At 49.9% G+C, this 27,796-nt stretch overlaps 1 protein-coding gene across 1 annotated transcript in view; it reads left to right on the top strand.

Annotated features, from left to right (window-relative positions):
• Nucleotides 1–27,796, top strand: part of SNX27 (sorting nexin 27) — a 70,104-nt gene that overhangs the window by 35,010 nt on the left and 7,298 nt on the right. Inside the window, exons 3-9 of the mRNA XM_048511058.1 lie at nt 10,702–10,894; nt 12,461–12,525; nt 15,688–15,792; nt 18,910–18,988; nt 21,465–21,628; nt 23,128–23,217; nt 26,856–27,005. Coding sequence (XP_048367015.1) covers nt 10,702–10,894; nt 12,461–12,525; nt 15,688–15,792; nt 18,910–18,988; nt 21,465–21,628; nt 23,128–23,217; nt 26,856–27,005 — 846 coding nt within the window. The remainder of the gene's footprint in view (nt 1–10,701; nt 10,895–12,460; nt 12,526–15,687; nt 15,793–18,909; nt 18,989–21,464; nt 21,629–23,127; nt 23,218–26,855; nt 27,006–27,796) is intronic.

Raw genomic sequence — 27,796 nt, 5'->3', positions numbered from 1 at the left:
TAGATTCAAGTCTACTAGCACCTTAGAGATATGTATTCATTTATTCATGCATTTTATTTGTCGCCTGCCTTTCTCCCCAGCGGGGTCCCAAAGTGCCTTACGTCATTCTCCACTCCCCTGTTTTAGCCTCACAACAACCCTCCGAGGTAGGTCAGGCTGCGAGTGGTCCCCCGGGCAGCTTCCGTGGCGAGTGTGGATTCAAACCTGAGTCTAACACTTCAACCATGTCACCCCGCCAGTTCAAATGGAGAAAACCTCGTTGCTCTTCTAAGACGTTGCTAGACTCGAATCTAGCTCTTTGGTTCTTGTCTTTCTTAAAGGCAGTGGCAAGATGCAGAGGAAAACGGTGTTGTTTTATCTTTCAAAAGTGTTGGAAGCAGGGATTTTGTTGGGTGTGGCTCTTTCCGCCTCGTACAGTGAGCCAGGCCAGGGGGAAAAAATTCCCCTTTCTTTGGAAGGGTTTAAAATCCAGGCGCCTGGCCTTCCCTTGCGTCTGGCCACCCTGCAGAGAAGAGGAGAAGAATTGGCATACCCTGCAAAAATGAAACTTATATTGCAGTTTGGGTTCAAATATGGGTTCTAGTTGTGCCAAGAGCGAAGACCATGGGTCTGGGTACTGGACTTTAATTTTGGACAGAAAAATAACAATAGAATCATAGAGTGGGAAGAAACCCCAAGGGCCATCCAGTCCAACCCCCTGCAATGCAGGGACACACAATCAAAGCACTCCTGACAGAGGGCCATCCAGTCTCTCTTTAAAAACCTCCAAAAGAGACTCCACTGCTCTCCGACGCAGTGAATTCCACTGTCGAACAGCCCTGACGGTCAGGAAGTTCTTCCTAATGTTTAGGAAGAACATGTTTTAGAAGAAAGGTTGGATTTTGTACCCCATTTTTCTCTACTTTGAGGAATCTCAAAAGCAGCTTACAATCTCCTTTTCCCTTCCTCTCCTCACAACAGTCACTTGATGAGGCAGGTGGGGCCAGGAGAGTTCAGAAAGAACTGTGATTTGCTCAAGGTTACCCAGCAGGCTTCGTGTGGATGAGTGGGGAAGACAAACCCAGTTCCCCAGATAAGAGTCCACCACTCTTAATCACCACACCACGCTGGTTTTCAGAGCTTTTTCAAACCCCGAGAGTTGTCTCCCTGAATAGAAAATTCCCTGAGTAGAATATCTTCAGCATATGGAAAAAGTGTGAAACTTGTGTATGAAATCCTCACATGCAATGGATCTGCACCTTGAATTTGTTCCTGTGCCTGGGGAACTTCAGAGGTGTATCACAGAGAGAAGTCTGTTATACGCTGTGTCTAGTGTGTAACAAACACAGGGTGTAACGGGCTTCTCTCTGTGATACACCTCTGAAGATGCCAGCCACAGATTCAGGCGAAACGTTAGGAACAAGATCCACCAGACCACGGCCACGCAGCCCGGAAAGCCCACCGCAACCAGTTGAATCCGGCCGTGAAAGCCTTCGACAGTACATTAGCTGGACGACTTTGCATTGCAGATACCTTTGCAGAGCCACTCAGTGTTTTGAGGACTCGGGGTTTGTGTGGCCTCCTTTTACAAAGCTGGCGCTGGTAAAAACGATGAGATCTATTTATGTACGTAATTTGCACCCCCACCTTTCTCCCCAACGTGCCGTCTAAGTGGCTTACGTCAGTCTCTTTTCCCGATTATCACATGTGGCTGGCCCCGTTCGGAGCGTGTGACTGGCCCGAGAGCTTCCGTGGCAGAGTGCGGATTCGAACTTGGGTCTGGCCCTCAAACCACTGCACCACACTGGCTGTCAAGGTGTGCGGAGCGCCCTCTTTTCTCCTTTTGTTGCTTTGCGTGGCTAAGACAGCCGTGCTGTTGGTACAGTGCTCTTAGGTGAGGATTGAGCTCCGGTTTTCTCCCTTTCCTTTGCCCCCCTGCCCTGAAAGCAGTGGCTGTCCCATTTGTGCCGTGTCCCAAGCGAGGAAGTTGGAGAAAAGACTGCTTTTGGAAAAGGGCACTCCGTCCAACTGTTTCTTTTGCCCAGGAGAAATGCCAGCTCCGCTCCCCGGCTGCTACACAGTGCCTCTTTTGAAACGTCCCTGAGAAAACCACAGTAAACTTTTGCCGGATTTTCCAGTCGCAACAGGAAGCCAAGTGACTTCTGGTCAGGTGCCAGCCCTGCAGAAGGGAGAGGACAAGTCCAGCCGTGTGACGTGCCCAGGGCAAAAGCACCCACGGTTGGGCACCCGTAGAGGACCTGTTGACAGTTTCAGCCCCGTGGAGTTGTGCGTAAATTATATTTTATCTGTGTAGCTTTTGCAGCTGGAATCACCTGGCTGTTGTGGGTTTTCCGGGCTGTGTGGCTGTGGGTTGGTGCTTTTCGCTCCTCACATTTCACCTGCGTCTGTGCCTGGGATCTTCGGAGTCATGTCATGGTAAGATGTGTCCCTGAGAGAAATACATCTTCCCGTGATAGGCCTCTGAAGGTGCCAGCCATAGATGCAGGCAAAATGTTAGGGGCAAAAACTACCAGACCACGGCCACACAGCCTGGAAAATTCACGATAGCTTGCATAGATGAGAAGAGGAGGAGTTTGGATTTATACCCCACCTTTCTCTCCTGTAAGGAGACTTGAGGTGGCTTACAAGCTCCTTTCCCTTCCTCTCCCCACAACAGACACCTTGTGAGGTAGGTGGGGCTGAGACAATCCTGAGAGAACTGTGACTAGCCCAAGGCCACCCAGCAGGAATGCAGGAGTGCGGAAGCACATCTGGTTCACCAGATAAGCCTCCGCCACTCAGGTGGAGGAGTGGGGAATCAAACCCAGTTCTCCAGATTAGAATCCACCTGCTCTTAACCACTGCACCCCACTGGCTCTAGTCCAGGGCACCTAGTCCAACCCCTGCTCAACTCAGGTGGAGGAGTTGGGAATTAACACCACACTGGCTCTCATAATTACCATCTCCATTTTAACCTCACAACAACCCTGTGCAGTAGGTTGGACTGTGAGTGACTGGTCCCTCAATAAACTCCCATGGAAGAGTAGGGGATTGAAACTTGGCTCGGCCCAGGTTGTAATCTGACACTCACCGCTACATCAAACTGCCCAAACAGCGGGTTCTTTTCACGGCCGGTGGGAAAGGGAGGGTTCACGCTTTGCTGACTGAGCTGTCAAGAGTCACGTTGATTTCCTCCCCTTGGAGAACCAGGAACCGCCGGGGGTGGGGGTGGGGGCTTGTGAGCGAGCCACTGTTTTGGAAACAAAAGTCTATTGGCCGGACTTCCAAGAACGAGGCAGGCGAGAAACAAAGCTGCGGATATTGAAAAACAAACTGGCCGAATCTATGAAGGGCAAAGCCTTCTCCACTGGGATCCGGACTGCGAAAGCCGAGTCAGAGTGTGTTTGTTGACTTTGCCTCCTCCTCCTCCTTCCAGAACTCTGGATTTCTTGGGGAAGACCCTGGAGCGCTTGGGGAGGACTCTGGACTCGCAGGAAGGAATGGCTCGGAGGCCGAAGGGGGAGAGATTTAGATGGCAGGGCAGCTACAGAAGGGGCCCGGTGGGGTTTTTCTGCTTTGTTGGATCTCAAGTAGCAGCTGGACAAACACCTGCTGTGGGCGTTGAGTGGGGGTTGGGCTAGGTGCCCTGGACTAGAGCCAGCGTGGTGTAGCGGTGAAGAGCAGGTGGATTCTAATCTGCAGAACCGGGTTTGATTCCCCACTCCTCCAGCTGAGTGGCAGAGGCTTATCTAGAGAATCAGATGTGTTTCCGCACTCCTACGTTCCTGCTGGGTGACTTTGGGCCAGTCACAGTTCTCTCCGAACTCTCTCAGCCCCACCTGCCTCACAAGGGGAGGGAGAGGAAGGGAAAGGAGCTTGTAAGCCACCTTGAGTCTCCTTACAGGACAGAAGGGCGGGATATGAATCCAAACTCCTCCTCCTCCTCTTTTCTTCTTCTAACTATGATTCTGGGCCAAAGATGTGGCTGTTTCCATCAGCACCTGGGAACACCCTCTGCCTTTTCCAAACTGCTGCCTTATACTGAGTCAGACCCTTGGAACATCAAAGTCAGTCTTGTCTACTTAGATTGGCAGGGTCTCTCCAGGGTCTCACTGGGAGGCCTTCACGTCAGCCGGCCTTTTAAACTGGAGATGCCAGAAATTGAACCCGGGACTTTCAGCATGCCACAGCCTCTTTCCTTCTTTGGTTGGGTTCGAACTCAGGTTGTGAGCAGAGCTTTACCATACTGCTGTAGCTTACCGTTCTGCACCACAGGGCTTTTTGCCTCTTCCATTCTGCGGGCTCATAACCCGCCCCCCCCCCCGGTGTTTGCACCAGTAGATGTGGTTTATAGGGTCAGGCTGGAAGACGTGTTGTCTGTGCGTTGAATCCAAAAGAGCAGTTACCGTCAGCCTTCCCAGACTTGGGTGCCACCATTAACCCCCAGGTGGCAGCATGAGACCCACTGAGACACAAGCATGTGACCAGAAGTCATGTGCTGCTGCAGTCATATAGAACTATAGCCACATAGTCCAATCCCCTGCCATTCAGGAACACATAATCAAGGCACTCCTGACAGATGGCCATCCAGCCTCTCTTAAAAAACCTCCAAAGAAGGAGACTCCACCGCACTCCGAGGGGCGTACATTGAAAATGCTGGGGAGAAGAATTAGGACTAATAAAAGGAAACACTTCTTCACGCAACGTGTGATTGGTGTTTGGAATATGCTGCCACAGGAGGTGGTGATGGCCACTAACCTGGATAGCTTGAAAAGGGGCTTAGACAGATTTATGGAGGAGAAGTCGATTTATGGCTACCAATCTTGATCCTCTTTGATCTGAGATTGCAAATGCCCTAGCAGACCAGGTGCTCAGGAGGAGCAGCTGCAGCAGCAGGCCATTGCTTTCACCTACTGCATGTGAGCTCCCAAAGGCACCTGGTGGGCCACTGCGAGTAGCAGAGAGCTGGACTAGATGGACTCTGGTCTGATCCAGCTGGCTTGTTCTTATGTTCTTATTGCATTCCACTGTTGAACAGCCCTGACTGTCAGGAAGTTTTTCTCTGATGTTTAGGTGGAATCTCTTTTCCTTCACCTTGAACCCATGACTCCTGGTCCTAGTCTCTGGAGCAGCAGGAAACAAGCTTGCTCCCTCACCAACATGATATCCCTTCAGATATCCAAACAGGGCTATCATGTCACCCCTTAACCTTCTCTTCACCAAACTAAACATGCTCAGCTCCCTAAGTCTTTCCTCGTAGGGCATGGATTCCAGACCTTTTACCATTTTGATCGCCCTCCTCTGGACCCGTTCCAGCTTGTCAATATCCTTCTTGAATCGCGGTGGCCTGAACTGACAGAAAGGAGGGCAGAGTTATGATCTCACTCAATCCAGGGTTGGACACTCGGAGTGGCCGCACGTCACTGTCCCCCTGCCCCTTGCAGCGTGCCTGTGGGAGGAGTTGGAATGCACGCGGCCCCCTTGCTGCCTGCGCACAAAGAGGAGAAGAAGAGTTTGGATCGATACCCCACCTTTCTCTTTTGTAAGGAACCTGAAGGCGGCTTACAAGCTCCTTTCCCCTTCTCCTCCCCACAAAAGACACCTTGTGAGGCAGGTGGGCTGTGACTGGCCCAAGGTCACCCAACAGGCTTCATGTGTAGGAAGAGGGGAACAAATCCAGATCCCCAAACAAGAGTCCACTGCTCAAGTGGAGGCATGGGGAATCAAACCTTGTTCTCCAGATTAGCGTCCACTTGCTCTTAACCATGACGCCACTCCGGCTCTTCAGAGGTCCTTCCAGAAAGCAGCCAAAAAATGTGGTTGCTCTTGAGAAGGTGCAAGTGATCTATTAATGTGCAATAAAGTGTCTAAAACATACCGTGGTTGTGTGGGGTTTTCAGTTCTTCTTCAGTGGTACTGGAAGTTCCAAGTCTGGCTTGTCGGGAATCATTCGAGGGGCTGTTTATCTTGGTATTATGCCTGTCGTATCCCTTTACTGACAGCACTAATTGGCCATAAATTGCACTGCGGACAAGAGTTCTTGTCTGGAATATGTATAATTTTGGTCTGGAACATGTGTAAATTCTCTATGAGTTGCGGACATTCAAGATATATGGGTAAAGATATATAGGAGCAGCAGTGGCGTAGGAGGTTCTGCCTTCGCCTTCTGTTTCCTTTCCCTCCCCTGCATTGCTTGTGCCAGAGTTGACACGTCCAGTTGAGCTCGTGTGTCTAATCTGGAGGAACCGGGTTTGATTCCCAGCTCTGCCGCCTGAGCTGTGGAGGCTTATCTGGGGAATTCAGATTAGCCTGTGCACTCCCACACACGCCAGCTGGGTGACCTTGGGCTAGTCACAGCTTCTCGGAGCTCTCTCAGCCCCAACTGTCACTTCACACAGGGTGTTTGTTGTGAGGGGGGAAGGGCAAGGAGATTGTCAGCCCCTTTGAGTCTCCTGCAGGAGAGAAAGGGGGGATATAAATCCAAACTCTTCTTCTTCTTCTAAATCCCTATTCTTTTTACGGACTCCGGGGATTTAAGAAGGACTTAAATTTTCTTTTAAAAAAAATTTAGAAATGAAATTTGTACCTGTATTAGGAAATGAGTAGTACTGTGTTGGAATTAGCATATGTGTTTGTATGTTTAAGGCACTTTATTGCACGTTAATAGTGCATGAGCACCTTCTCTGTGTGTGTTTCTGTTTTAAGCCATCGGGCGTAGTATAAATAGTAGGTCTCTCTATGCAATAATCATGTTGCCCAAGATATATTGTGAATTGTAGCCATTTGCTCTTGAGGAGACCCCGCTTTGGGACCAATGAGGGGAAGGCCGCTGCCGTCAAGAAAAATGCACATCTCGTTCATAGGCATAAGAACAAGCCAGCTGGATCAGACCAGAGTCCATCTAGTCCAGCTCTTTGCTACTCGCAGTGGCCCAGCCTTTGGGAGCTCACATGCAGGATGTGAAAGCAATGGCCTTCTGCGGCTGCTGCTTCCGAGCACCTGGCCTGCTAAGGCATTTGCAATCTGAGATCAAGGAGGATCAAGATTGGTAGCCATAAATCGACTTCTCCTCCATAAATCTGTCCAAGCCCCTTTTTAAAGCTATCCAGGTTAGTGGCCATCACCACCTCCTGTGGCAGCATATTCCAAACACCAATCACACGTTGCGTGAAGAAGTGTTTCCTTGTATTAGTCCTAATTCTTCCCCCCAGCATTTTCAATGAATGCCCCCTGGTTCTAGTATTGTGAGAATGCGTTGTTCTGCCTTCGCCTTCTGTTTCCTTTCCCTCCCCTGCATTGCTTGTGCCAGAGTTGACACGTCCAGTTGACTAGTTCCCATTTTCTCTTCCCTCCCTCTCCAAATAAAGCAATTTGAATAGGATCAGGCACCCAGAGCGTCCAGCATCTCCAGCAACAGCCTCCCCCCCCATGTTCTTTCTCCAGCATCTGATCACTTAGAAATGTGTTGCTTCAAAAGTGGTGGGAGGCAAGTTAGTTGTGATCCCTAAATGGAACCTCCTCGTTCAGTGGCAGTGCATCTCTGCTCTGTGGTGTAGCGCCAAACGGGGCGGGAGGCAACACCCCGGGTGCATGCCTATGCAGGCACGTGGCTGGGACTGGGACATTCTGGGACGGGCGGAGGACGCAGGCATGCCCTGGGCGCAGTTCCCCTCGCTCCGCCTCTGTCTCTGCCAGACAGAGGGGACCAGTGAGGGGCAAGCATCTGGACTGTGGCTCAGGAGAAGAAGGAGAAGAGGAGGAGGAGGAATTTATATCCCCCCTTTCTCTCCTGTAAGGAGACTCAAAGGGGCTTCCCCCCCAACAACAATCACGCTGTGAGGTAGGTGGGGCTGAGAGAGCTCCAAAAAACTGACTAGCCCAAGGTCACCCAACTGGCATGTGTTGGAGTGCACAAGACTTATCTGGTGAACCAGATGTCTTTCTGCACTCCTACATTCCTGCTGGGTGACCTTGGGCTAGACACAGTCCTCTCAGAACTCTCTCAGTGCCTCCGCCGCACAAGGTGTCTATTGTGGGGAGAGGAAGGGAAAGGAGCTTGTAAGCCACCTTGAGTCTCCTTACAGGAGAGAAAGGTGGGGTATAAATCCAAATTCTTCTTATTCTTTATCAGGACAGATGCCTCTGTCAGCAGAATAAAACTGTGGGAAGGTAGCCCTTGCTCGTTTATTTCTTTTTCTCCATGCTTCTTTGGCTTCAACGTTCTGCTTTGTCAAACATTGGCTGCCCTGTAGTATTTTCTGGGCTCTGTGATGCAGTATGTTGACCCACGAGCGACCAGCTTTTGAATTTTGAGAGCCAGCATGGTGTAATGGCTAGGAACAGCGGACTCTAATCTGGTGAACTGGGTTTGTTTCCCCGCTGCTCCGCGTGAAGCCTGCTTGGGTTAATCAAGAGTTTTGGGGTGGTGCGGGGGAATCTAAATATATGCAATAATTGCTGTCCCACCAAGCCTGAACTAATTTTTATTGCTTTAACAATATTGGCTGCATCTCTTCTAATTTACTTAGTATGTAAAATTGCGATAATCTGACATATTTGTGGAATTGAAAAGTTCTGAATGCCTTCGTTTTCTACAAGGAGAAGTGCAGATATATTCCAGTACCCAAGAGAGAACCGCAAGCTGATGCACCCTATTTCACCTTAGCAAGTATAGCTTCATTTTTCATATCTGGTTAGAGAGAGGTCAGTTCTGAATTAAACTCTCAGAGTTTTCCTCTGGGGCTTTGGTACAGTTTCTGCTTCGTCTCCCATCTATAAAAATATGCAGTCACACAGCACTACGAAAATCCAAGCACTGTATGTCCAGAAGCTCAAGAAACCGCCGTTCCAAGGGAATAATCCAATAAGGCGACTAGGAGGCTGTAAAAAAGAAGTTGCAAAAATTCTTGTGTTGTTTTAGCAGGCAGTCTTGAAAGCTACTAATCTCAATGCAGTTTCTTACCTAACCTCCTTCACTAATCTCAATGCGGTTTTCATAGTGCTAAGTGATTGCATATTTTTATATATGGTGGGTTTGTTTTGCACATTTTTCCTGTATATGTCACTTAGGGTGGGTAGATGTTGGATCAGTTCTTCTTTTGTGTTGGTGTTCAGTTATTTGCATATTAAAACAGGCATTGCAGCCGGCGTGCAACGCGTTTTCTGTTCTCTAGGTACTTTTACGTTGCACCCAGTATTTGATTAGCTGTAACCCTTGGAGGATGTCAGATCCTTAAAATACCAGCACTTCCAATTGCATCCCCATAGCGTCAGAGCTCCGTGGTTATCTAGTCCTGCACAATACAGAAAATTCACAACGCCCAAGTGGCCCTTGTTCCACGCCCAGAAGGTGGCAAAAAACCTTCAGATTCTCTGGCCCGTCTGGCCTGCGGGAAAATCACTTCCTGACCTTAAAGTGGAGCCAATTTTAGGAGTTGTGTTTCTAGGCTTCTGCCCTGTGCCTGGTTGAAAAGCTGCTAAAAAATTCCTTAGGCTTCAGAATCAAGGTTCAAGCACAGATTTCACGGTCTGCTTCCCAGAGGAGAAGCGTCTTGCATGTCGGGGTCGATTTTCATATACCTTGCTCAGCTACGACACTCACGGAACACCTCTTCTGAACAAGTTATACACTTTCAAACCACTTTTAATGCACCTTAGCATGGTTGCATAGCCCGGAAAACCCACAACAGCCAGTTAAGAGCAGCAGTGGCGTAGGAGGTTAAGAGCTCGTGTATCTAATCTGGAGGAACCAGGTTTGATTCCCAGTTCTGCTGCCTGAGCTGTGGAGGCTTATCTGGGGAATTCAGATTAGCCTGAGCACTCCCACACACGCCAGCTGGGTGACCTTGGGCTAGTCACAGCTTCTCGGAGCTCTCTCAGCCACACCTACCTCACAGGGTGTTTGTTGTGAGGGGGGAAGGGAAAGGAGCTTGTAAGCCACCTTGAGTCTCCTTACAGGAGAGAAAGGTGGGGTATAAATCCAAACTCCTGCTCCTGCTCCTGCTCCTCTTCCTCTTCTTCTTCAATAATTCAGGCCGTGAAAGCCTTCAACAGTAAACATCAGTAATTATTTGCAAGTGGATTTTTCCGTTTCACACAGTAGCTGAAAGTGGATTGCCAGTGTGTGACTCAGTGGGCGAGAAAATGGACTTGTCTCAGCCCGATTCACCTTGCTGTAACTTGCAGTGATAAGCAATCTACAGACGGTCCAATATTTTGTGCAGTGCGAAATGTCTTTAATGACGAGGAAGCTTGCTTCTAAAAAGTTGATAACGTTTGTGCCGCAAAACCTTAGGAAAGTCAAACCCTTGAGAATCAGCGGGGTGTGATGATTAAGAGCAGGTTGATTCTAATCTGGAGAACTGGGTTTGATTCCCCACTCCTCCACCTGAGTGGCAGAGGCTTATCTGGTGCACCAGATGTGTTTCCCCACTCCTACATTCCTGTTGGGTGACCTTGGGCTAGTCACAGTTCTTCAGAACTCTCTCAGCCCCACCCCAGGGGTCTGTTGTGGGGAGCAGAAGGGAAAGGAGTTTGTAAGTCCCTTTGAGTCTTCTTACAAGAAAGAAAGGTGGGGTATCAATCCAAAACTCTTCTTCTTCTCTTCTTTTGGAAAAGCCCTCTTACAAAAGCCCCCCCAAATTTAGGTCCAGACTGATGGCAGAAAGTCTTGACGCTGCTCTTGTTTCTCTTTCCTCACCACTCCCACCCTCCGACCCACAGGTTTACAATGTTTACATGGCGGGCCGGCAGCTCTGCTCGAAGCGGTATCGCGAATTCGCCATCCTGCACCAGAACCTGAAGCGAGAATTTGCCAACTTCACTTTCCCGCGCCTGCCGGGCAAATGGCCCTTCTCGTTATCGGAGCAGCAGCTGGACGCCAGGAGGCGGGGGCTGGAGGAGTACCTAGAAAAAGGTACGCGGCCGGGTTTTCCGGCCCAAAGACCTGGGGGTTGCAAAAGCGTCAGTGCGGTGTGTTACCGTCCACCGGCTGGCATACCCGGCCGTGGTATGCTTCCGAGCTGGTCTTTCTTCACAGAAAGGCAGGAGTGGGGAGGGAATGGACCTTGAATGCACACTTGCCTTCTTAGAGCTCTAGAATGTGAAGGTTGGTGCGAAAAGCTGGAGTCCCCAATCCCTCGTTGTTGTGGGAAGCTGGATTTCCCCCCCTTCCCCCAGCCCCGCTGGGGCTGGAAGCTGGAGTCTGCACCCTCCTGGCTGGCACAAAAAGTTGTCGTAGACAGGTCCTCAGGAACCAACAGATAGTCTGGACACAGTCCTTAACGGTGTCAGCCATTTAATGGATACACAGAGCATGGAATCAAGGCAAGGCTAGAATCAGAAACAGCATAATGTGCTTTGCTGCCACAAGATAGCTCAGCAGCAACCTCTCTTTTATAGCTAGCCCCCCATTTACTAGCGCAATAACCTCTTGCAGCTGGGTTACTTTAGTCTGGCTCCTGTAAGGACTTAGCATCTAAGTCAGCTGGCCCCATGGCTGCTAACCTGCTACTGCATCTCCTCTGTTGTAAGCTGGCATGCAGTCTCCTCCTGCGTTGCTCCTGGGGCTCTGGAGACAGAGGGCTGACCAGGTCCCTTCCGGCTCATTGTGAAGAGGCTGAAGAGCCTCAGAGCTAGAGCCTGGCTGGTGAATCTCAGAGCTTGGACCTGGCTGTGGATCCCCACCTGCATGCTCCACCTGAGCCTCTGGACCTGGTCCTGCAGGAACTACTGACTGCTCAGGCTCTGCGTTTACAGGCAGTGCCTGGGAATCTGGAACCAAGACTGTCCCCTCCTCTCCATCTGAGTCTTTCTCCCCGGGGTCCCCGGTCAGACCAGGCTGAGCCATAACAGAAGTTGGAGTCCCGGATCCCCAGTTGTTGTGGGAAGCTGGAGTCCCTGCCCTCCCCCTGATTGATGGGAGAAGCTGGAGTCCCCAATGGCTGGTTGGTGTGGGAAGGCGGAGTTCCCACCCTCTGGTTGGCTCTGGAAGCTATAAATGAGAGCATTCTCGGCAGAATGCTTTCTGGCCTCTGTTTAAAGACCTTTGCTAGCGAGGGCAAGAATTATTTATTGCCCTTCTGTTCCCCTCCCCACCCTTCTGTCATTCTAATGACTTCAGATTATGCAGGGTAGCACAGTTTAGGGGGAGGGCTCTGTGAATGGCGGAAGAGCATGTAGCCCTTGTGAAGCCAATTAGTACCTTGGTCAGAAACGGCTGGACAGTGGGGTGGGGAGAAGCCGGACGATTGGGGCACAGTGGGTGAAACCTTTTCGTTCTGGCTGAGCCACATTTGCCATAATAAGAAAAACAGCTGTGGGTCTGCATCTGGGAAGGTGGGATTAACCCCCCCCCCCCCCAGTAATCTCCAAAGAAAGAGTCCCGCTCGAGTTTGGGAGCAGCGCCACGCTCTCTCCGCTCCCCTCCCCTCCCTGTGTCTGGCCCAGTCACTGAACGTGGCCGTTGTTCTCGGTTCCGCAGTGTGTTCCATCCGAGTCATCGGGGAGAGCGACGTCATGCAGGAGTTCTTGTCGGAGTCGGATGAGGTAAGCCGCCAGACGGACTTGCCGCAGGGCAGGCTTTGGCACCGGAGGTTATGGTTTTGATCGTCCCCCCCGTTAAGGCCTGAAGCAGCCGCTCCGGGAACTGTCTCTGCCTCAGACAGACGGGCCTCTTTTCTGCAGAGCTGCTTCCCGACCGGGCAGGATCCGCCAGAGCTGCTCCGGTGGAGCCGTCAGAGGCTCAGCGGAGATTGTTCCCTTGCCTTGTCTCGAGAACTGCTCTATAAAACGTTGCTCAGTCCTGCCTCTTGACTGGCGTGCGGCCAACCATCCTTGTGTGGAAGGCATGTGGATTTTCCCTACATCCCTCTGTGTTCCCGTAGCCCCTCCAGCCCCAGAAAGATCATTCTGGCTGTCATGGGAACAGCTGCGGGGGGGTCGATAGGTTGGAGTGGGGAAGGGCAAGGGGGCTTACCTGCCCTCCCCCCCTTGCAGGGCTCTGGAAAGGGCAGGGAGAGCAATTTCTCATCCCACATGACCTCCTGCACTCTAGCCCCCTCCCCATCCAACCTATTCAGCAGCAGCTACAGTCTCAGGAGTGATATTTCTGCATTTTTGGGAGGGGTTGCAGCCGCCGAAGAGAATGCAAGAAAACCCTTGTCTTTTGTGCAGAAAGCAATAAGATAACACACATACACACTCCACACACACACACTGCTTTTCCGGCTTCCATTTTAATTTTCGTTTTATTGCTGATGTTGGTGTCATGACAACTGCCTCTGGTGGGGAGGGGGGGGGCTTTGTTGGAATCCGAGCAGGACTGAAATGTTTCGAGGCCGCGTAAACTGGCACTAGCTGCGAAAGGCCGAGAACCTCATTCAGCACCAGAGGCCTGGAACACAGAGGCCAACTAGCGGTTCAGAATTTCGGGGTCCAAGGCCATGCGCAGGGCAGGCAAGATCTCCCCAGGGAAGGGGCGGCTTCCAGCAAAGCCAACAGGCAGGGGATTCAAAATCTCGCCTCACAACTTGGAGTCGGTGTGTGGAATTCCCTGCCACGGGATACAGAAATGGCTTGTGCCAGGGAGCAGGTAACCAAGAAACTTGACTAAAAGCCTAATAGCAGAATCAGTACTCCTGTCACCTGTTAGTGTTTATTCTTAGGCCTTTGGTCAGGTTTTTTTGGTTGCCTGGTTTTTCTGGGATGATCTTCTTATTATTATTATTGGAGCAGCAGTGGCGTAGGAGGTTAAGAGCTCGTGTATCTAATCTGGAGGAACCGGGTTTGATTCCCAGCTCTGCCGCCTGAGCTGTGGAGGCTTATCTGGGGAATTCAGATTAGCCTGTGCACTCCCACACACGCCAGCTGGGTGACCTTGGGCTAGTCACAGCTTTTCGGAGCTCTCTCAGCCCCACCTACCTCACAGGGTGTTTGTTGTGAGGGGGGAAGGGCAAGGAGATTGTCAGCCCCTTTGAGTCTCCTGCAGGAGAGAAAGGGGGGATATAAATCCAAACTCTTCTACTCTTCTTCTTCTTTCCGCTTCGGTTATGCCGGGGCTCCCCAGCTTTTTCAAGCCCGGAATTCATTTTTAAAATTTTACCAAGAAACTTTATTTAAAAAAAAGGGGGGGGGGAGATTGAAAGAATAAAAAAGTAAACGTAGACAAACATAACATGTATGCATTTATAATTATATCCGAATTAAGGATCAAGGGGCTCTGCCTTTCTGATCTGATAAAATTCTTAATCGCATTAACGAAGAGGAACGAACAATGACTAGTATGCTGAAAGGGAAATGAACCTTCGCCATTAATCTTTTAAACAAACTAATTATATTTACTACATTCTCATTTATTGTACTGTATATACTGGCGTATAAGACTACTTTTGAACCCTGGGAAATCATCTGTAAAGTGTGGGGTCGTCTTATACGCCGGGTACTCTTATATGGCGAGTATATCCCAAACTCTATATTTTAACTGGAAAAGTGGGGGGGGGGGGGTGTCGTCTTATACGCCCAGTCGTCTTATACGCCGGTATATACGGTATTTAAAAAATAAATGAACGAATGGGTGCATATAAATTTGTGTTTGTGGATAAAAATATTACACACACACACACACACACACACACACACACACACACACACACACACACACACACACACACACACACACACACACACACACACACACACACACACACACACACGCTGGTTCTTAAGGCCACCTTTGGAATTCTGAAACAGGGTGGTGGCAGCAACCAGAAAATGGCTACCGAAGGAGGCAGAGCCAGTTACAAAATGGCTGCCTCTGGAGGCCGAGCCACACATGGGAAGACCAAGTGCAGGGGAGAAGAGGGGTAATTAAAAAAAACCCACCTGGGTAAAGGAGCAAGAGGGTTGGGGCTATTGGTTCATCTGCGTCATCTTTGTCTTCTTTTCCCAAGGCCTTGTGTGGCCCCTGAAGGACTTGACTGCTTGTGTGTCACTGTTTGGGGGTCATGAAGGAGAGAGGGTTAGATCTCAGTTCAGAGCTGCGAGGTTGGATCCTGCGGATCTGTTGCAATGCGGGCACTATTTCCTGCCATTCCATCTGGGAGGGGTCCTTGCTCTTAGAGAAGCCCCCCCCCCCCCCCGAAATAGATCAGTGGTTCCCAACCTGGGGTACATGTACCCCCAGGGGTATGCGCCAGAATGTTTGGGGGTACACAGAAAAATTACATAATGGGTTTGCTAATATGGGGGGTACAATTTTAGGCCAGTGGGCTGCCAAGGGGTATGTGAGTGAGAAAAGTTTGGGAACCACTGAAATAGATACACGTGATTCAACTCAACAGTTTCGGGCAAAATTCCACCCTCTGAATCACCCACATTTTAGGGCAGTGGTGGCGAACCTTTGGCACTCCAGATGTTATGGACTACAATTCCCATCAGCCCCTGCCAGCATGGCCAATTGTAGTCCATAACATCTGGAGTGCCAAAGGTTTGCCACCACGGTTTTAGGGAATCTGACCAGGTAATGCAGATTTCAAGGCACTTGGAGATTCACCCAGAATGGTATCCCTTTCCTTTCCTGGCATAGCTATCCTACAAAATAATTGAAGGGCCCACTTTTCGTTGGTGTGGGCAAATCAGACCCTTAATGTAGTGAAAATAAAATCTTTTTTAAAAAAACAACAACAACTGGCTATGGTCACTGCCTTCCAGAATTACAATGGCGTGTCAGACGTGGAGCTCCGAGTGGCGCTGCCAGACATCACAACGGTGACTGTCCGGGTCAAGAAGAACAGCACCACGGACCAGGTATACCAGGTAAGGACGAGGTTCCCCAGAGACCTGATGGAAATATACGCAGCAGGCAAAGGTTGATGTCTTCTGTGCCAAAGAAGAGGATGAGCATCTTCACAGATGCCAGCCACTGATGCAGGCGAAACGACAAGAGAAAATGCTACTGAAACACGGCCATACAACCCAGAAAAACCCACAACACCCTAGTGATTCTGGCTGTGAAAGCCTTCGACAATTGATGATTTGTGTAGAGGCCAGCATAGTCCCCAACATAGCTGCCCACTGACACCTTTCTTGGTGCCTGCCAGGTGTTTTCAGAAAGTGGGCAGGGCCAGGTGGGGCTTTTGCTGAGCAAGGCATCTGATTGGCCGCTAGAAATCGGATTGGCTGTGCAGGTTTTTAACAGCATTCCTTTGACATTGGCCGTTACCACAACACAAGGGCCTTTGCTCTGTGACTGAAGGAAAATGACTGCTTACAGCCATATAGCGGCTGGATCCGTCCGTCTCTTGCAGCGGCCATTTTGTGGCTGCACTCATCACGTGATGCCAGAATTTCAAAGGTGCCCACAAGCTCACAAAGTTTGGCCTTCCCTGCCCTGAGCCATGTTTGCCTACGGATTATCAGCCTCTTTTTCTTAACTAGAACATAAATGTAGTACAGCTGCTGTGGTTTTAGGCATAATTTCACACCGTGACTTATTATTAAAAGAAGATTTTTGGGTTGGGGCCCAGCCTTTCCCTCCTGTAAGGAGACTCAAGGTGGCTTACAAAATCTTTTCTTTTCCTCTTCCCACAACAGGCACCTTATCAGGCAGGTGGGGCTGAGAGAGTTTGGAGAGAGCTGTGGCTAGCCTAAGGTCACCCAGCAGGCTTCAGGCGGAGGAGCGGGGAAACAAATCCAGTTCACCAGATAAGGATCTGCTGCTCTTTTGGAGGAGAGGGGAATCACAGCCAGCGTGGTGTAGTGGTTAAGAGCAGGTGGATTCTAATCTGGAGAACCGGGGTTTGATTCCCCGTTCCTCCACCTGAGCGGCAGAGGCTTATCTGGTGAACCAGATGTGGTTCCGCACTCCTACATTCCTGGCTAGTCACAGTTCTCTCTGAACTCTCTCAGCCCCACCTACCTTTCTGTTGTGGGGAGAGGAAGGGAAAGGAGATTGTAAGCCACTTTAAGTCTCCTCGCAGGAGAGAAAGGTAGGGTATAAATCCAAACTCTTCTTTGGATCAGAGTCCACGGCTGTTAATTGCTACACCAGTGGTTTATTAGTTTGGAATTATGTAGATCCTCCCCCCCCCCCTTCTTACTTAGACATGCAGTGGTTTGCATCGTTCACTGGAATATGAGGTCAAATCGACCCCATTGCTGTTCCAATAATATTTTTAAATGGTTTTAAAAGAAGAGCAGGCTGCTGAGAGGCATAGGAGACCGGCCCGGCAATCCCGCACCCAGTTATTCCTCTCTAGGACCATTGATCTCCATGGTCTTAGTCTGTGAGGTTTTCCAAGGGTAAGGTTTACAAGACAAGGGACCACTGCAATCCTCCAGTGTGGCGCAGTGGTTGATTCTAATCTAGAGAACCGGGTTTGTTTCCCCACTCCCCTACACTAAGCCTGACTTTGGGCTGGTCACGGCTCTCTCCGACATTTCTCAGTCTACCTCACTTCACCTTCCGCACTCCTACATTCCTGCTGGGCGGCGTTGGCCTAGTCACAGTTCTTTGGAACTCTCTCAGCCCCACCTACCTCGCAAGGTGTCTGTTGTGGGGAGGGGAGCTTGCAAACCCCTTTGACTCTCCTTATGGTTAAGAAAACCGGGCTATAAATCCAAACGTTTCTCCTTATTCTCTGTGTCGTGGCCGTGGTATTTTGACTCTCCCAGTTTATGACTGGCCCAAGTTCCCCCATCAAGCTTCCAAAACACGAGTGGGGACTTGGACCTGAGTTTCTCAGATGCTTAAGAACATAAGAACAAGCCAGCTGGATCAGACCAGAGTCCATCTAGTCCAGCTCTCTGCTACTCGCAGTGGCCCACCAGGTGCCTTTGGGAGCTCACGTGCAGGATGTGAAAGCAATGGCCTTCTGCGGCTGTTGCTCCCGAGCATCTGGACTGTTAAAGCATTTGCAATCTCAGATCAAAGAGGATCAAGATTGGTAGCCATAGATCGACTTCTCCTCCATAAATCTGTCCAAGCCCCTTTTAAAGCTATCCAGGTTAGTGGCCATCACCACCTCCTGTGGCAGCATATTCCAAACACCAATCCCACGTTGCGTGAAGAAGTGTTTCCTTTTATTAGTCCTAATTCTTCCCTCCAGCATTTTCAATGGATGCCTCCTGGTTCTAGTTTTGTGAGAAAGAGAGAAAAATTTCTCTCTGTCAACATTTTCTACCCCGTGCATAATTTTATAGACTTCAATCATATCCCCTCTCAGACGTCTCCTCTCCAAACTAAAGAGTCCCAAACGCTGCAGCCTCTCCTCATAAGGAAGGTGCTCCAGTCCCTCAATCATGCTTCTCCAACAGCCTAACTGCTATACTGACTCACCCTCGAAATTGGACTCAGCTTGCAGAACTCTGAAATAATGTATCTGTATTAGACACAGTGATGAAGGGAGGGGGAACTGCGCCCCGGGGCATGAACCGCCCGCACGTGCCCTCCCCGCCCCGACGTGCTCCTGGCCCTGCCTCCCCAAGTGATTCCAATGGCGCCACCTGGGACTAGCTGCCCCAGATGTCCCCATTGCAGCTACGCGCCTGATTAGACATCATACGTTAAACAGTGCAAGAAATGGCATTAACGTGAGCAGAAATGCAGTGCAGCGAGAGCAAGATCCAAACATACAGCAACAGATAATGTGTATCAGTAGTATAGTTTAACAGAGTGCAGAGAAGATCGGCAGCAGTTTTCAGACTCTGGTGTCCTTTGTTACAAACATATGTGGGTTTTGATGCTGGGGACTGAGACTTGATGGATCCAATTGTGCCACAGTGGGGAACTGGCCGTCTTGATTTCTGGGTCTTGGAGGTAGAAAATAACTCGCATCCAGAGACAGGGTGACTCTTGTTCTGCAGCCGGAAAAGTTGCAATTAAAAATGAAAAAGAAAAAAAGGAAATGATGCCCTCATTTTCTTCTCTTCCAGGCCGTGGCTGCCAAAGTTGGGATGGACAGCACGACTGCAAACTACTTTGCTTTGTTCGAGGTGATCAATCACTCCTTTGGTAAGAGCTGGGGCCCAGGCGGAGGAGTTGTTTGGGGTCACCCTTCTGCCTGCACAAAAAACTTCCTTTAAGTTATGAAGTGGGGAGTGCACAATTCACCTACCTGTGGCAGGAGTGTGGCCCCTTCCGCACATGCAGAATAATGCACTTTCAACCCACTTTTAATGCACTTTGCAGCTGGATTTTACTGTGCGGAATAGCAAACTCCACTTGCAAACAGTTGTGAAAGTGGATTGAAAGTACATTAATTCTGCATGTCCGGAAGGGACCCAAGTGCCCTTCCAAGGGGTTTTGGTTGAGGGATGTCCGGTGCTGAGAAACAGTCGTGCGATTACAGAGGAAAGAGGTTAGCCCCGTCCACCATCCAGAAGAAGAAAAGGAGTGTTTGGATTTATACCCCACTTTTCTCAACAGTAAAGAAGGGAAGGACTTTGTAAGCTGCTTTGGCTTTCAAACGCCTTCCCTTCCTCTCCCTACCGCAGACATCTTGCGAGGTAGGTGGGGCTGAGAGAGCTCAGAGAGAACTGCGACTAGCCTAAGGTCACCCAGCAGGCTTCATGTGGAGGGGCGGGGTAACACATCTCGCTCACCAGATTGCTCATGTGGAGGAGTGAGCACTCAAACCTGGTTATCCAGATTGGAGTCCCTTGCTCTTAACTACTGTGCCATGCGGGACCGATTAGGGAAAGATCAGTCCAGCCCTGATGCCCATCTGCCTGGAGAAGTCTGTGTCTCCCTCCCTTCCAAGATAGGGCTCTTCAGCTGCCCTGAGGTCATAGCGCCCACCCCCTCTCCCCCTACCAGAACTGCTGCCTTCTTTCAGAATTACTACTGTCTGAGCAATAAGCTGTTTTGAGGACAGTATTGCAAATATTTGGCAATACGGTGGGCTAAAACTCTGAAACTGGCCGGGGAGCTCTTGTGATGAGAGTGAAGGGCTAGATCAGGAGTCCATGCCCTACGAGAGGAGACTGAGGGAGCTGAGGATGTTTAGTTTGGTGAAGAGAAGGTTAAGAGGTGACATGATAGCCACGTTTAGATATCTGAAGGGATGTCATGTTGGTGAGGGAGCAAGCTTGTTTTCTGCGGCTCCAGAGACCAGGACCAGGAGTCATGGGTTCAAGGTGAAGGAAAAGAGATTCCACCTAAACATCAGGAAAATCGTCCTGACCGTCAGGGCTTTTCGACAGTGGAGTGCACTCCTTCGGAGTGTGGTGGAGTCTCCTTCTTTGGAGGTTTTTAAGCAGAGGCTGGATGGCCGTCTGTCAGGAGTGCTTTGATGGTGTGTCCCTGCATGGCAGGAGGTTGGACTTGATGGCCCTTGGGGTCTCTTCCAACTCTACGATTCTGTGATTCTAATAGGCAGCTGGGCTTTGATCAGCAACCCATTTTCAGCTGATATCAGCTGTTTTTCTATATTCTAGTAGTGAATTCCTCATCTGTGGGTCTGAACCACTATCAGGAATGCTTTGATTGTGTGTTCTTGCATTACAGCGGGTTGGACTTGATGGCCCTTGTGGTCTCTTCCAACTCTATGATTCTAGAAAGAAAAGTAGGATGTAAATTTAAAAAGCAAAAGTATGGATGTGTTAAGCGACGTTCCCTGTAAGCCAAACGACTGCACAGGCACCGTTCAGTTCCACGCAGTTCTCTACCGTGGTTAGAGGGACTATTGGTGTTGATTGCTTCTGACCAAATGACTTTATGAACCCAGTGCTCTCCCTGAAATATCCATTCTCTTGTCTCTTGTGATCTGTGCAGAATTAACCTATCAGTTCATGAGTCTTGGATAATTTGCAAAAACCCTAGTAGGATCAGGGGGGGCGCCCAACCAGAAGAACCCAGCGTCAAGCTCCAGTTGTAAGATATCAGGGCGCAGTCGTGGAGGGCAGACCTTCCTTTGCCTCAGGCTTTGGAGAGCCGCTGCCGCTCTGAGAAAGCGAGACTGGTTCCAGGCGGAGGAGCGGGGAAATAAATTCGGTTCACCAGATAAGCCTCTGGCACTCAGGTGGGGGAGTGCAGAATCAAACCTGGTTATCCAGATTAGATTCCAGATTGATTATTTATTTATTTATCGATCGATCGATCGATCGATTGATTGATTGGATTTTAAACCGCCCACCCCCGAAGGGCTCTGGGCGGTGTACAGAAGGCCAAAACAATATTACACACAATAGGTCATTACATTACACACCATAAAATACTTTAGGTAAATTAAAACAATTTACAAATTTCTTAAAACCTAGCAGCATCAGACAACATTATAAAAGTTCATTATAACAGTTCATTATGAAAGATTAGAAGTACGTTCATGACCTGCCAAGAGGAGGCTGTCCGCAGAGGGAGTTCTGTGAATTCAACTTCTTTAGACTTCAGAATTCTTTAGAATTCAAGTTCTTTAGTCCAAGAACGCACAGAGCTTTTTCTGTGTGGTAACCGTTGTCCGCCTTTTCCTTTCTGACCTGTTTTTGCACAGTGCGGAAGTTGGCGCCCAACGAATTCCCTCACAAACTCTACGTGCAGAACTACACCTCGGCCGTGCCGGGGACCTGCCTGACCATCCGGAAGTGGCTCTTCACCACCGAAGAGGAAGTCCTTTTGAATGACAACGACCTGGCAGTCACCTATTTCTTCCATCAGGTGGGGTGCCTGGGGATGATCTCCGCTCGCTGCCCATGAGGACTACCGGGTCAGGGCAGAGGTGGGATCCAGCAGGTTCTCACAGGTTCCTGAGAGTAGGTTACTAATTATTTGAGTGTGCCGAGAGGGGGTTACTAATGGGTGATTTTGCCACGTGATTTTTGCCTTAGTTACGCCCCTCCTCTCAGCAGTAGCGCGCAGAACTTGAAGCAGTCTAGCAGGAGGTGCACTAGTGTGCGTGGCAGCCTGCGCCTCATGCAGGCATTCGCTTTCACGCCTAAGGATCACATGCAGCTGCGTCCTTGCCACAGTCTCCGCCCCAGGAATGCCTCATTCTCGGGATGCCTCTCGTCAGGCCCGTCGTGCCCAGCCCAGCCCAGCCCCATTGGCGCTACGCCACAGTTTGACTCCCACCACCATGGGAACCTGTTACTAAAATTTTTGGATCCCACCACTGGGTCAGGGGCAGGCAGCTCATGGCCTCTGGGCATCTCTTGTTGTCAGTCTTCTGAATGGTGGGTCTCCTTCACTTAAGAAGAGCTCTGCTGGGTCTGATCAGTGGGCTGTCCAGTCTCGCACCATGACCGAGCAGTTCTTTTGGAGGAACCGGTTCCACGTGGGGCCACGAGAAGAAAATCCCGAAAGTGGAGGGCGGGACTTGGGTTATCCCTGATACTCTTACGAGGAGCAGCGGGGGCAGAAAAGCCCCTTCACTTAGAAAGCCTCCACTCAGAGGCATATCTAGGGAAAATGTAGCCCAGTGCTACCTAAAATTATGCATGGGATAGAAAATGTTGACAGAGAGAAATGTTTCTCTATTTCTCACAATACTAGAACCAGGGGTAACCCAATGGAAAAGTTGGGGGGGAAGAAACTCAGGGACTAATAAAAGGGCAGGAAACACCCTTCACGCAACATGTGGTTGGTGTTTGGAATATGCTGCCACAGGAGGTGGTGATGGCCACTAACCTGGATAGCTTTAAAAAGGGGCTTGGACAGATTTATGGGGGAGAAGTCGATCTCTGGCTACCAATCTTGATCCTCCTTGATCTGAGATTGCAAATGCCTTAGCAGACCAGGTGCTCAGGAGCAGCAGCAGCAGCAGAAGGCCATTGCTTTCACCTCCTGCACGTGAGCTCCCAAAGGCACCTGGTGGGCCACTGCGAGTTGCAGAGAGCTGGACTAGATGGACTCTGGTCTGATCCAGCTGGCGTGTTCTTATGTTCTTAAAATCTGAGCGCCCCCTCCCCCCCCAGTATGGGCCCTCCCCCACCACAACCATACAACTTTTTTTGTACCAGGTCTTGAAGTCAGTGTATGGACCCGGGGGAAAGGAGGGTGTGTGTGTGGGGGGCAATTTTCCGCCCTCCACGTGACTAGGTGGCCACAGCCGGTGGACATTTGACACCATATGTCCCCCTGGGTGGTACGCCCCTGCCTCCGCCCCTCCTGTCCCCAGGTGCCCTCGGCCCCGCCTCCAAACGATGCTGTCATTACAGGCGGCCGACGATGTGAAGAAAGGGTACATCAAAGCGGAGGAGAAGTCCTACCAGTTGCAGAAGCTTTGCGAGCAAAGGAAGATGGTCATGGTAAGGCGATCCGGACGGGAGCCAGGGTTGCTGGGATCTTGGGGTTGCGCGCCTCGCCCGGTGGGGCCGTGCCAGGAGGAGTGAAGGCTCTGGGTTTGTGTTGGCGAAAACTGGCACCCTGAGTGTCGGGCCCACGCCTGACTGTTGCGGGGTGGCCGGCATTTGCAAGAGAACTGCGAGGCTTTCTTCTCTGGAGGTGTCCAGTTATAGCCCCATCATCATCATCATCATAAATTTTCTATGCCTTGTCTGTAGTTTCTGTCTTCTTTTCTTCCTTGAAGCTTATCAATGCCAAGTTATTCTCATAAATATTTTCGAGACAGTTTTGAAACCGCATATCCATTCATCCTTAAACCCGGATAACGTTCTCCCGTTAATAATTTTCGTTCGTTTTGTCGTTCGGGCGGTCTCAACTGTTTTAACAGGCCATTCCCCAAAAGTCGGTCGTTCACATGATTTCCATTTTCGCGCCCAAATAATTCCAGCAGCTGATGCTAAAAACCAGACGCCTTCGCCAACTGTTCTCCCTTCGTTTTCTAAAGAACGGGATGTTTCCCTCACTTCCCATATGTGCTGCCAGAATTTTCCTTCACGAATCAACCTTTCTGTTGCATAGGTCAATGTGGAGCTGATCTTCACGCTTTTGCATTGTATCTCCTGCAGCTGCCCTGAAGCTGGTAGCTGATTTAGAGAGTCCTAGCTTTATTTTCGGATGAATTATACCTGCCACAGACACACTTAGGTTCCATCGGAGATAGCGTCCAGGGTCCGCTTTGGACGATCTTCTCCCTTCCTTATAACTGGGCCCTTTGCTATGTTTAGCTCCAATCAGTTTTTAGTTGTTAGCTTTTGTTATTGGGGGTTTAATGCATTTATGTAACTAAATTGTACACTGTTGGAAGCCACCCTGACCCCAGCTTCTCAGGAAAGGGCAGAGGATAACTCAAATAAACAAATGAAATAACCCATGCCAATTCTTTTAACTTTTGGAACAGTGCTTCCCAGCATCAACCTGAATTGGGTTTCCAAATTTCAGATGCCTGTCTTTATTTTCTAAAGATGGGCCTTCCAAGCAAAAGGATTCTCTCGATAACTGAAAAGATGATCGGGTTGCTTTCTCATAGAGAGCCAGCATGGTGTAGAAGAAGAAGAGTTTGGATTTATATCCCCCCTTTCTTCCCTGTAGGAGACTCAAAGGGGCTTACAATCTCCTTGCCCTTCCCCCCTCACAACAAACACCCTGTGAGGTAGGTGGGGCTGAGAGAGCTCCGAGAAGCTGTGACTAGCCCAAGGTCACCCAGCTGGCATGTGTGGGAGTGCACAGGCTAATCTGAATTCCCCAGATAAGCCTCCACAGCTCAAGAGGCAGAGTGGGGAATCAAACCTGGTTCCTCTAGATTAGAATGCACCTGCTCTTAATTACTATGCCACTGCTGCTGTGTAGTGGTTAAGAGCAGGTGGATTCTAATCTGGAGAACCGGGTTTGATTCCCCACTCCTCTGCCTGAGTGGCTGAGACTTATCTGGTGAACCACTCCTGCATTCCTGCTGGGTGACCTTGGGCTAGTCACAGTTCTCTTAGCCCCACCTACCTCCCAAGGTGTCTGTTGTGGGGAGAGGAAGGGAAAGGAGCTTGTAAGCCATTTTGAGTCTCCTTACAGGAGAGAAAGGTGGGCTATAAATCCAAACTCCTCCTCCTCCTCCTCCTCCTCTTCTTCTTCTTCTTCTTCATCATCATTTGGCTCTGTATCTTCCATGGCCATCCAGAAGCTGGAGGCCAGATTTTTGAACTCCTTGCTTTATCTTCTGATGAGTCATGCCTACCACAGCCAACCATAGCTTCCAACGCAAATTAGGGTGGCGTGGGGCATGTGGCGGTACCCAAACCAGTGCACTTCGATTCCCTTCAACGGGGGCACAGCAACTCCTATAATCATCCTGAAGTTAGAGGCCAGTTGCGAGGTCCTTGTCTTTAGTTCTGGATGAGTGACACCTGCCACAGGGAAAATTATCGTTTCCAATGCAGAAAGCAGAGGGTGGCTGGTGCACTGCACAGGTTAATATTTCCAATTCCTTTAACAGTCAGCGCGGCAACACCCACGATTATCTTGCGGTCAGTGAATCCTCTTTTTCTGTTTGTCGCCTTTTGCCGCACCTGTGAAACGGGCCCAAGGGCAGTGCTGCCTCTCTCCCTCTGCTTCACCACAACAGTTTCCGTCATCCGAGCATGCCCTTTTACAGGTGCTGCCAAAATCAATAACCGCCTAGACCGCCTTCTCCGTGTTGGCCCCTCCGTTTTGGAACGCCCTGCCTGAGGAGGTCAGGAAAGCTCCCTCTGCCCTGGCTTTCCACAGACGATGCAAACCTGAATTACTCAGGTGAATAGGACTGTGCTGGAATGAACTGGTCAGAAAGTGGCATTGGCAAAGGGAGAGGGACTCTGGCCTGTGCTACTGTGTTGCCGCCTGGTTTAAGTAGGCTGCAGGCTAAGTAGCTTCTACCCCACTTATGAATCATAGAGTTGGAAGGAGCCACAGACGCCATCTAGTCCAACCCCCTGCTCAACGGAGATTCAGCCTTAGAATATACCAGACAAGTGTTCATCCTGCCACTGCTTGAAGCCTGCCAGTGCGGGGGAGCTCACCACCTCCTTAGGAAGCCCACTCCACTGCTGAACTACCCATACTGCATTTGTTTTTCTTAAGAACCAGCTGGTTTGGAGAGGAGACGTCTGAGGGGGGATATGATTGAAGTCTATAAAATTATGCATGGGGTAGAAAATGTTGACAGAGAGAAATTTTTCTCTCTTTCTCACAATACTAGAACCAGGGGGCATTCATTGAAAATGCTGGGGGGAAGAATTAGGACTAATAAAAGGAAACACTTCTTCACGCAATGTGTGATTGGTGTTTGGAATATGCTGCCACAGGAGGTGGTGATGGCCACTAACCTGGATAGCTTTAAAAAGGGCTTGGACAGATTTATGGAGGAGAAGTCGATCTATGGCTACCAATCTTGATCCTCCTTGATCTGAGATTGCAAATACCTTAGCAGACCAGGTGCTCGGGAGCAGCAGCAGCAGAAGGCCATTGCTTTCACCTCCTGCATGTGAGCTCCCAAAGGCACCTGGTGGGCCACTGCAAGTAGCAGAGTGCTGGACTAGATGGACTCTGGTCTGATCCAGCAGGCTAGTTCTTATGTTCTTATGTTCCCTTCCACCTGTAATTTAAGCCCATTCTTGCGAATCCTCTCCTTTGCTGGCAACAGGAACAGCTCACTGCGCTCCTCTAAGCGACAGCCCTTCACATACTCCAAGAGGGCAGCCATGTCAATCTCCTCTTCTACTCCAGACTGACCCTTCCCAGTTCCCTCAGCCTCCCCTCGTCTCATATTTAAAAGTTTATGCATCGTTTCAACTTTGTTCGAGATTTCTGTTCTCAGATCTCTGCAGTCCAAACCTGTTTGTGGTGCTCATTGGGTGTCCCACCCTGTTGATCATATCTGACTCCCACTACGTCATCTGCTTGAACCTCAGTGAGAAAGGCAGGCTCTAAATGACCCAATAAATAAATGTGTCCTCCACCCATAATTCCCTCCTCATCCTGTTTTTTCTTTTTCCCTTCATCTCTTCCGTCTCAGTATCTGAACATGTTGAGGACCTGCGAGGGTTACAACGAGATCATCTTCCCGCACTGCTCCTGCGACTCCCGCCGGAAGGGTCACGTGATCACAGCCATCAGCATCAAGCACTTTAAACTCCACGCCTGCACCGAGGAGGGCCAGCTAGAGGTGAGCAGCCCCAGGTACTGAGCGCGGGTGGGCGGATCACTTCGTGAGAGGCGCCGAGGCGGGATAGAAGCACATGGAAATAAGTAAATAGATAAACGAAATCTGAGCCTGGTAGCCCCTTAAAGACCAGGAAAATTTTCCGGGGTGTAAAGCTTTGTGAGTTAAAGCTTACTTTAGGTACATGCCAAAGTGAGTTTTGATTCACACGACTTACACTCTGGGAAATCGTGTTAGTCTTTAAAGGAGCAGCAGTGGCAAAAGGAGGTTAAGAGCTCGTGTATCTAATTTGGAGGAACCGGGTTTGATTCCCCGCTCTGCCACTTGAGCTGTGGAGGCTTATCTGGGGAATTCAGATTAGCCTGTGCACTCCCACACATGCCAGCTGGGTGACCTTGGGCTAGTCACAGTTCTTCTGAGCTCTCTCAGCCCCACCTACCTCACAGGGTGTTTGTTGTGAGGGGGGAAGGGCAAGGAGATTGTAAGCCCCTTTGAGTCTCCTAAAGGAGAGAAAGGGGGGATATAAATCCAAACTCTTCTTCTTCTTCTTCTAAAGATGGAATTGATCATCTTGCACTGCTTGGGGCTAATATGGATACCTGCCTGGAGGACTGTACAACTAATCGGGGGTGCTTTCAGAGGGTGGCCGTGTTGTTCGGTATTAGAAGAGCGAGATCTGAGCCCATAAGCACCTTCACGAGTGACGAGATTTTTGGGGTGGGAGTTTTTGACAATCAGAGATCCCTTTGTCATATTCAAAGGGAGGTTTGTCTCTCCATGGGTTTTTTTTTCAC

This window comes from Sphaerodactylus townsendi, linkage group LG01 (assembly GCF_021028975.2).
Source record: "Sphaerodactylus townsendi isolate TG3544 linkage group LG01, MPM_Stown_v2.3, whole genome shotgun sequence".
NCBI lineage: Eukaryota > Metazoa > Chordata > Lepidosauria > Squamata > Sphaerodactylidae > Sphaerodactylus > Sphaerodactylus townsendi.
The sequence above is the reverse complement of the archived record's forward strand: the minus strand, read 5'-3'. Positions and strand labels throughout refer to the sequence as shown.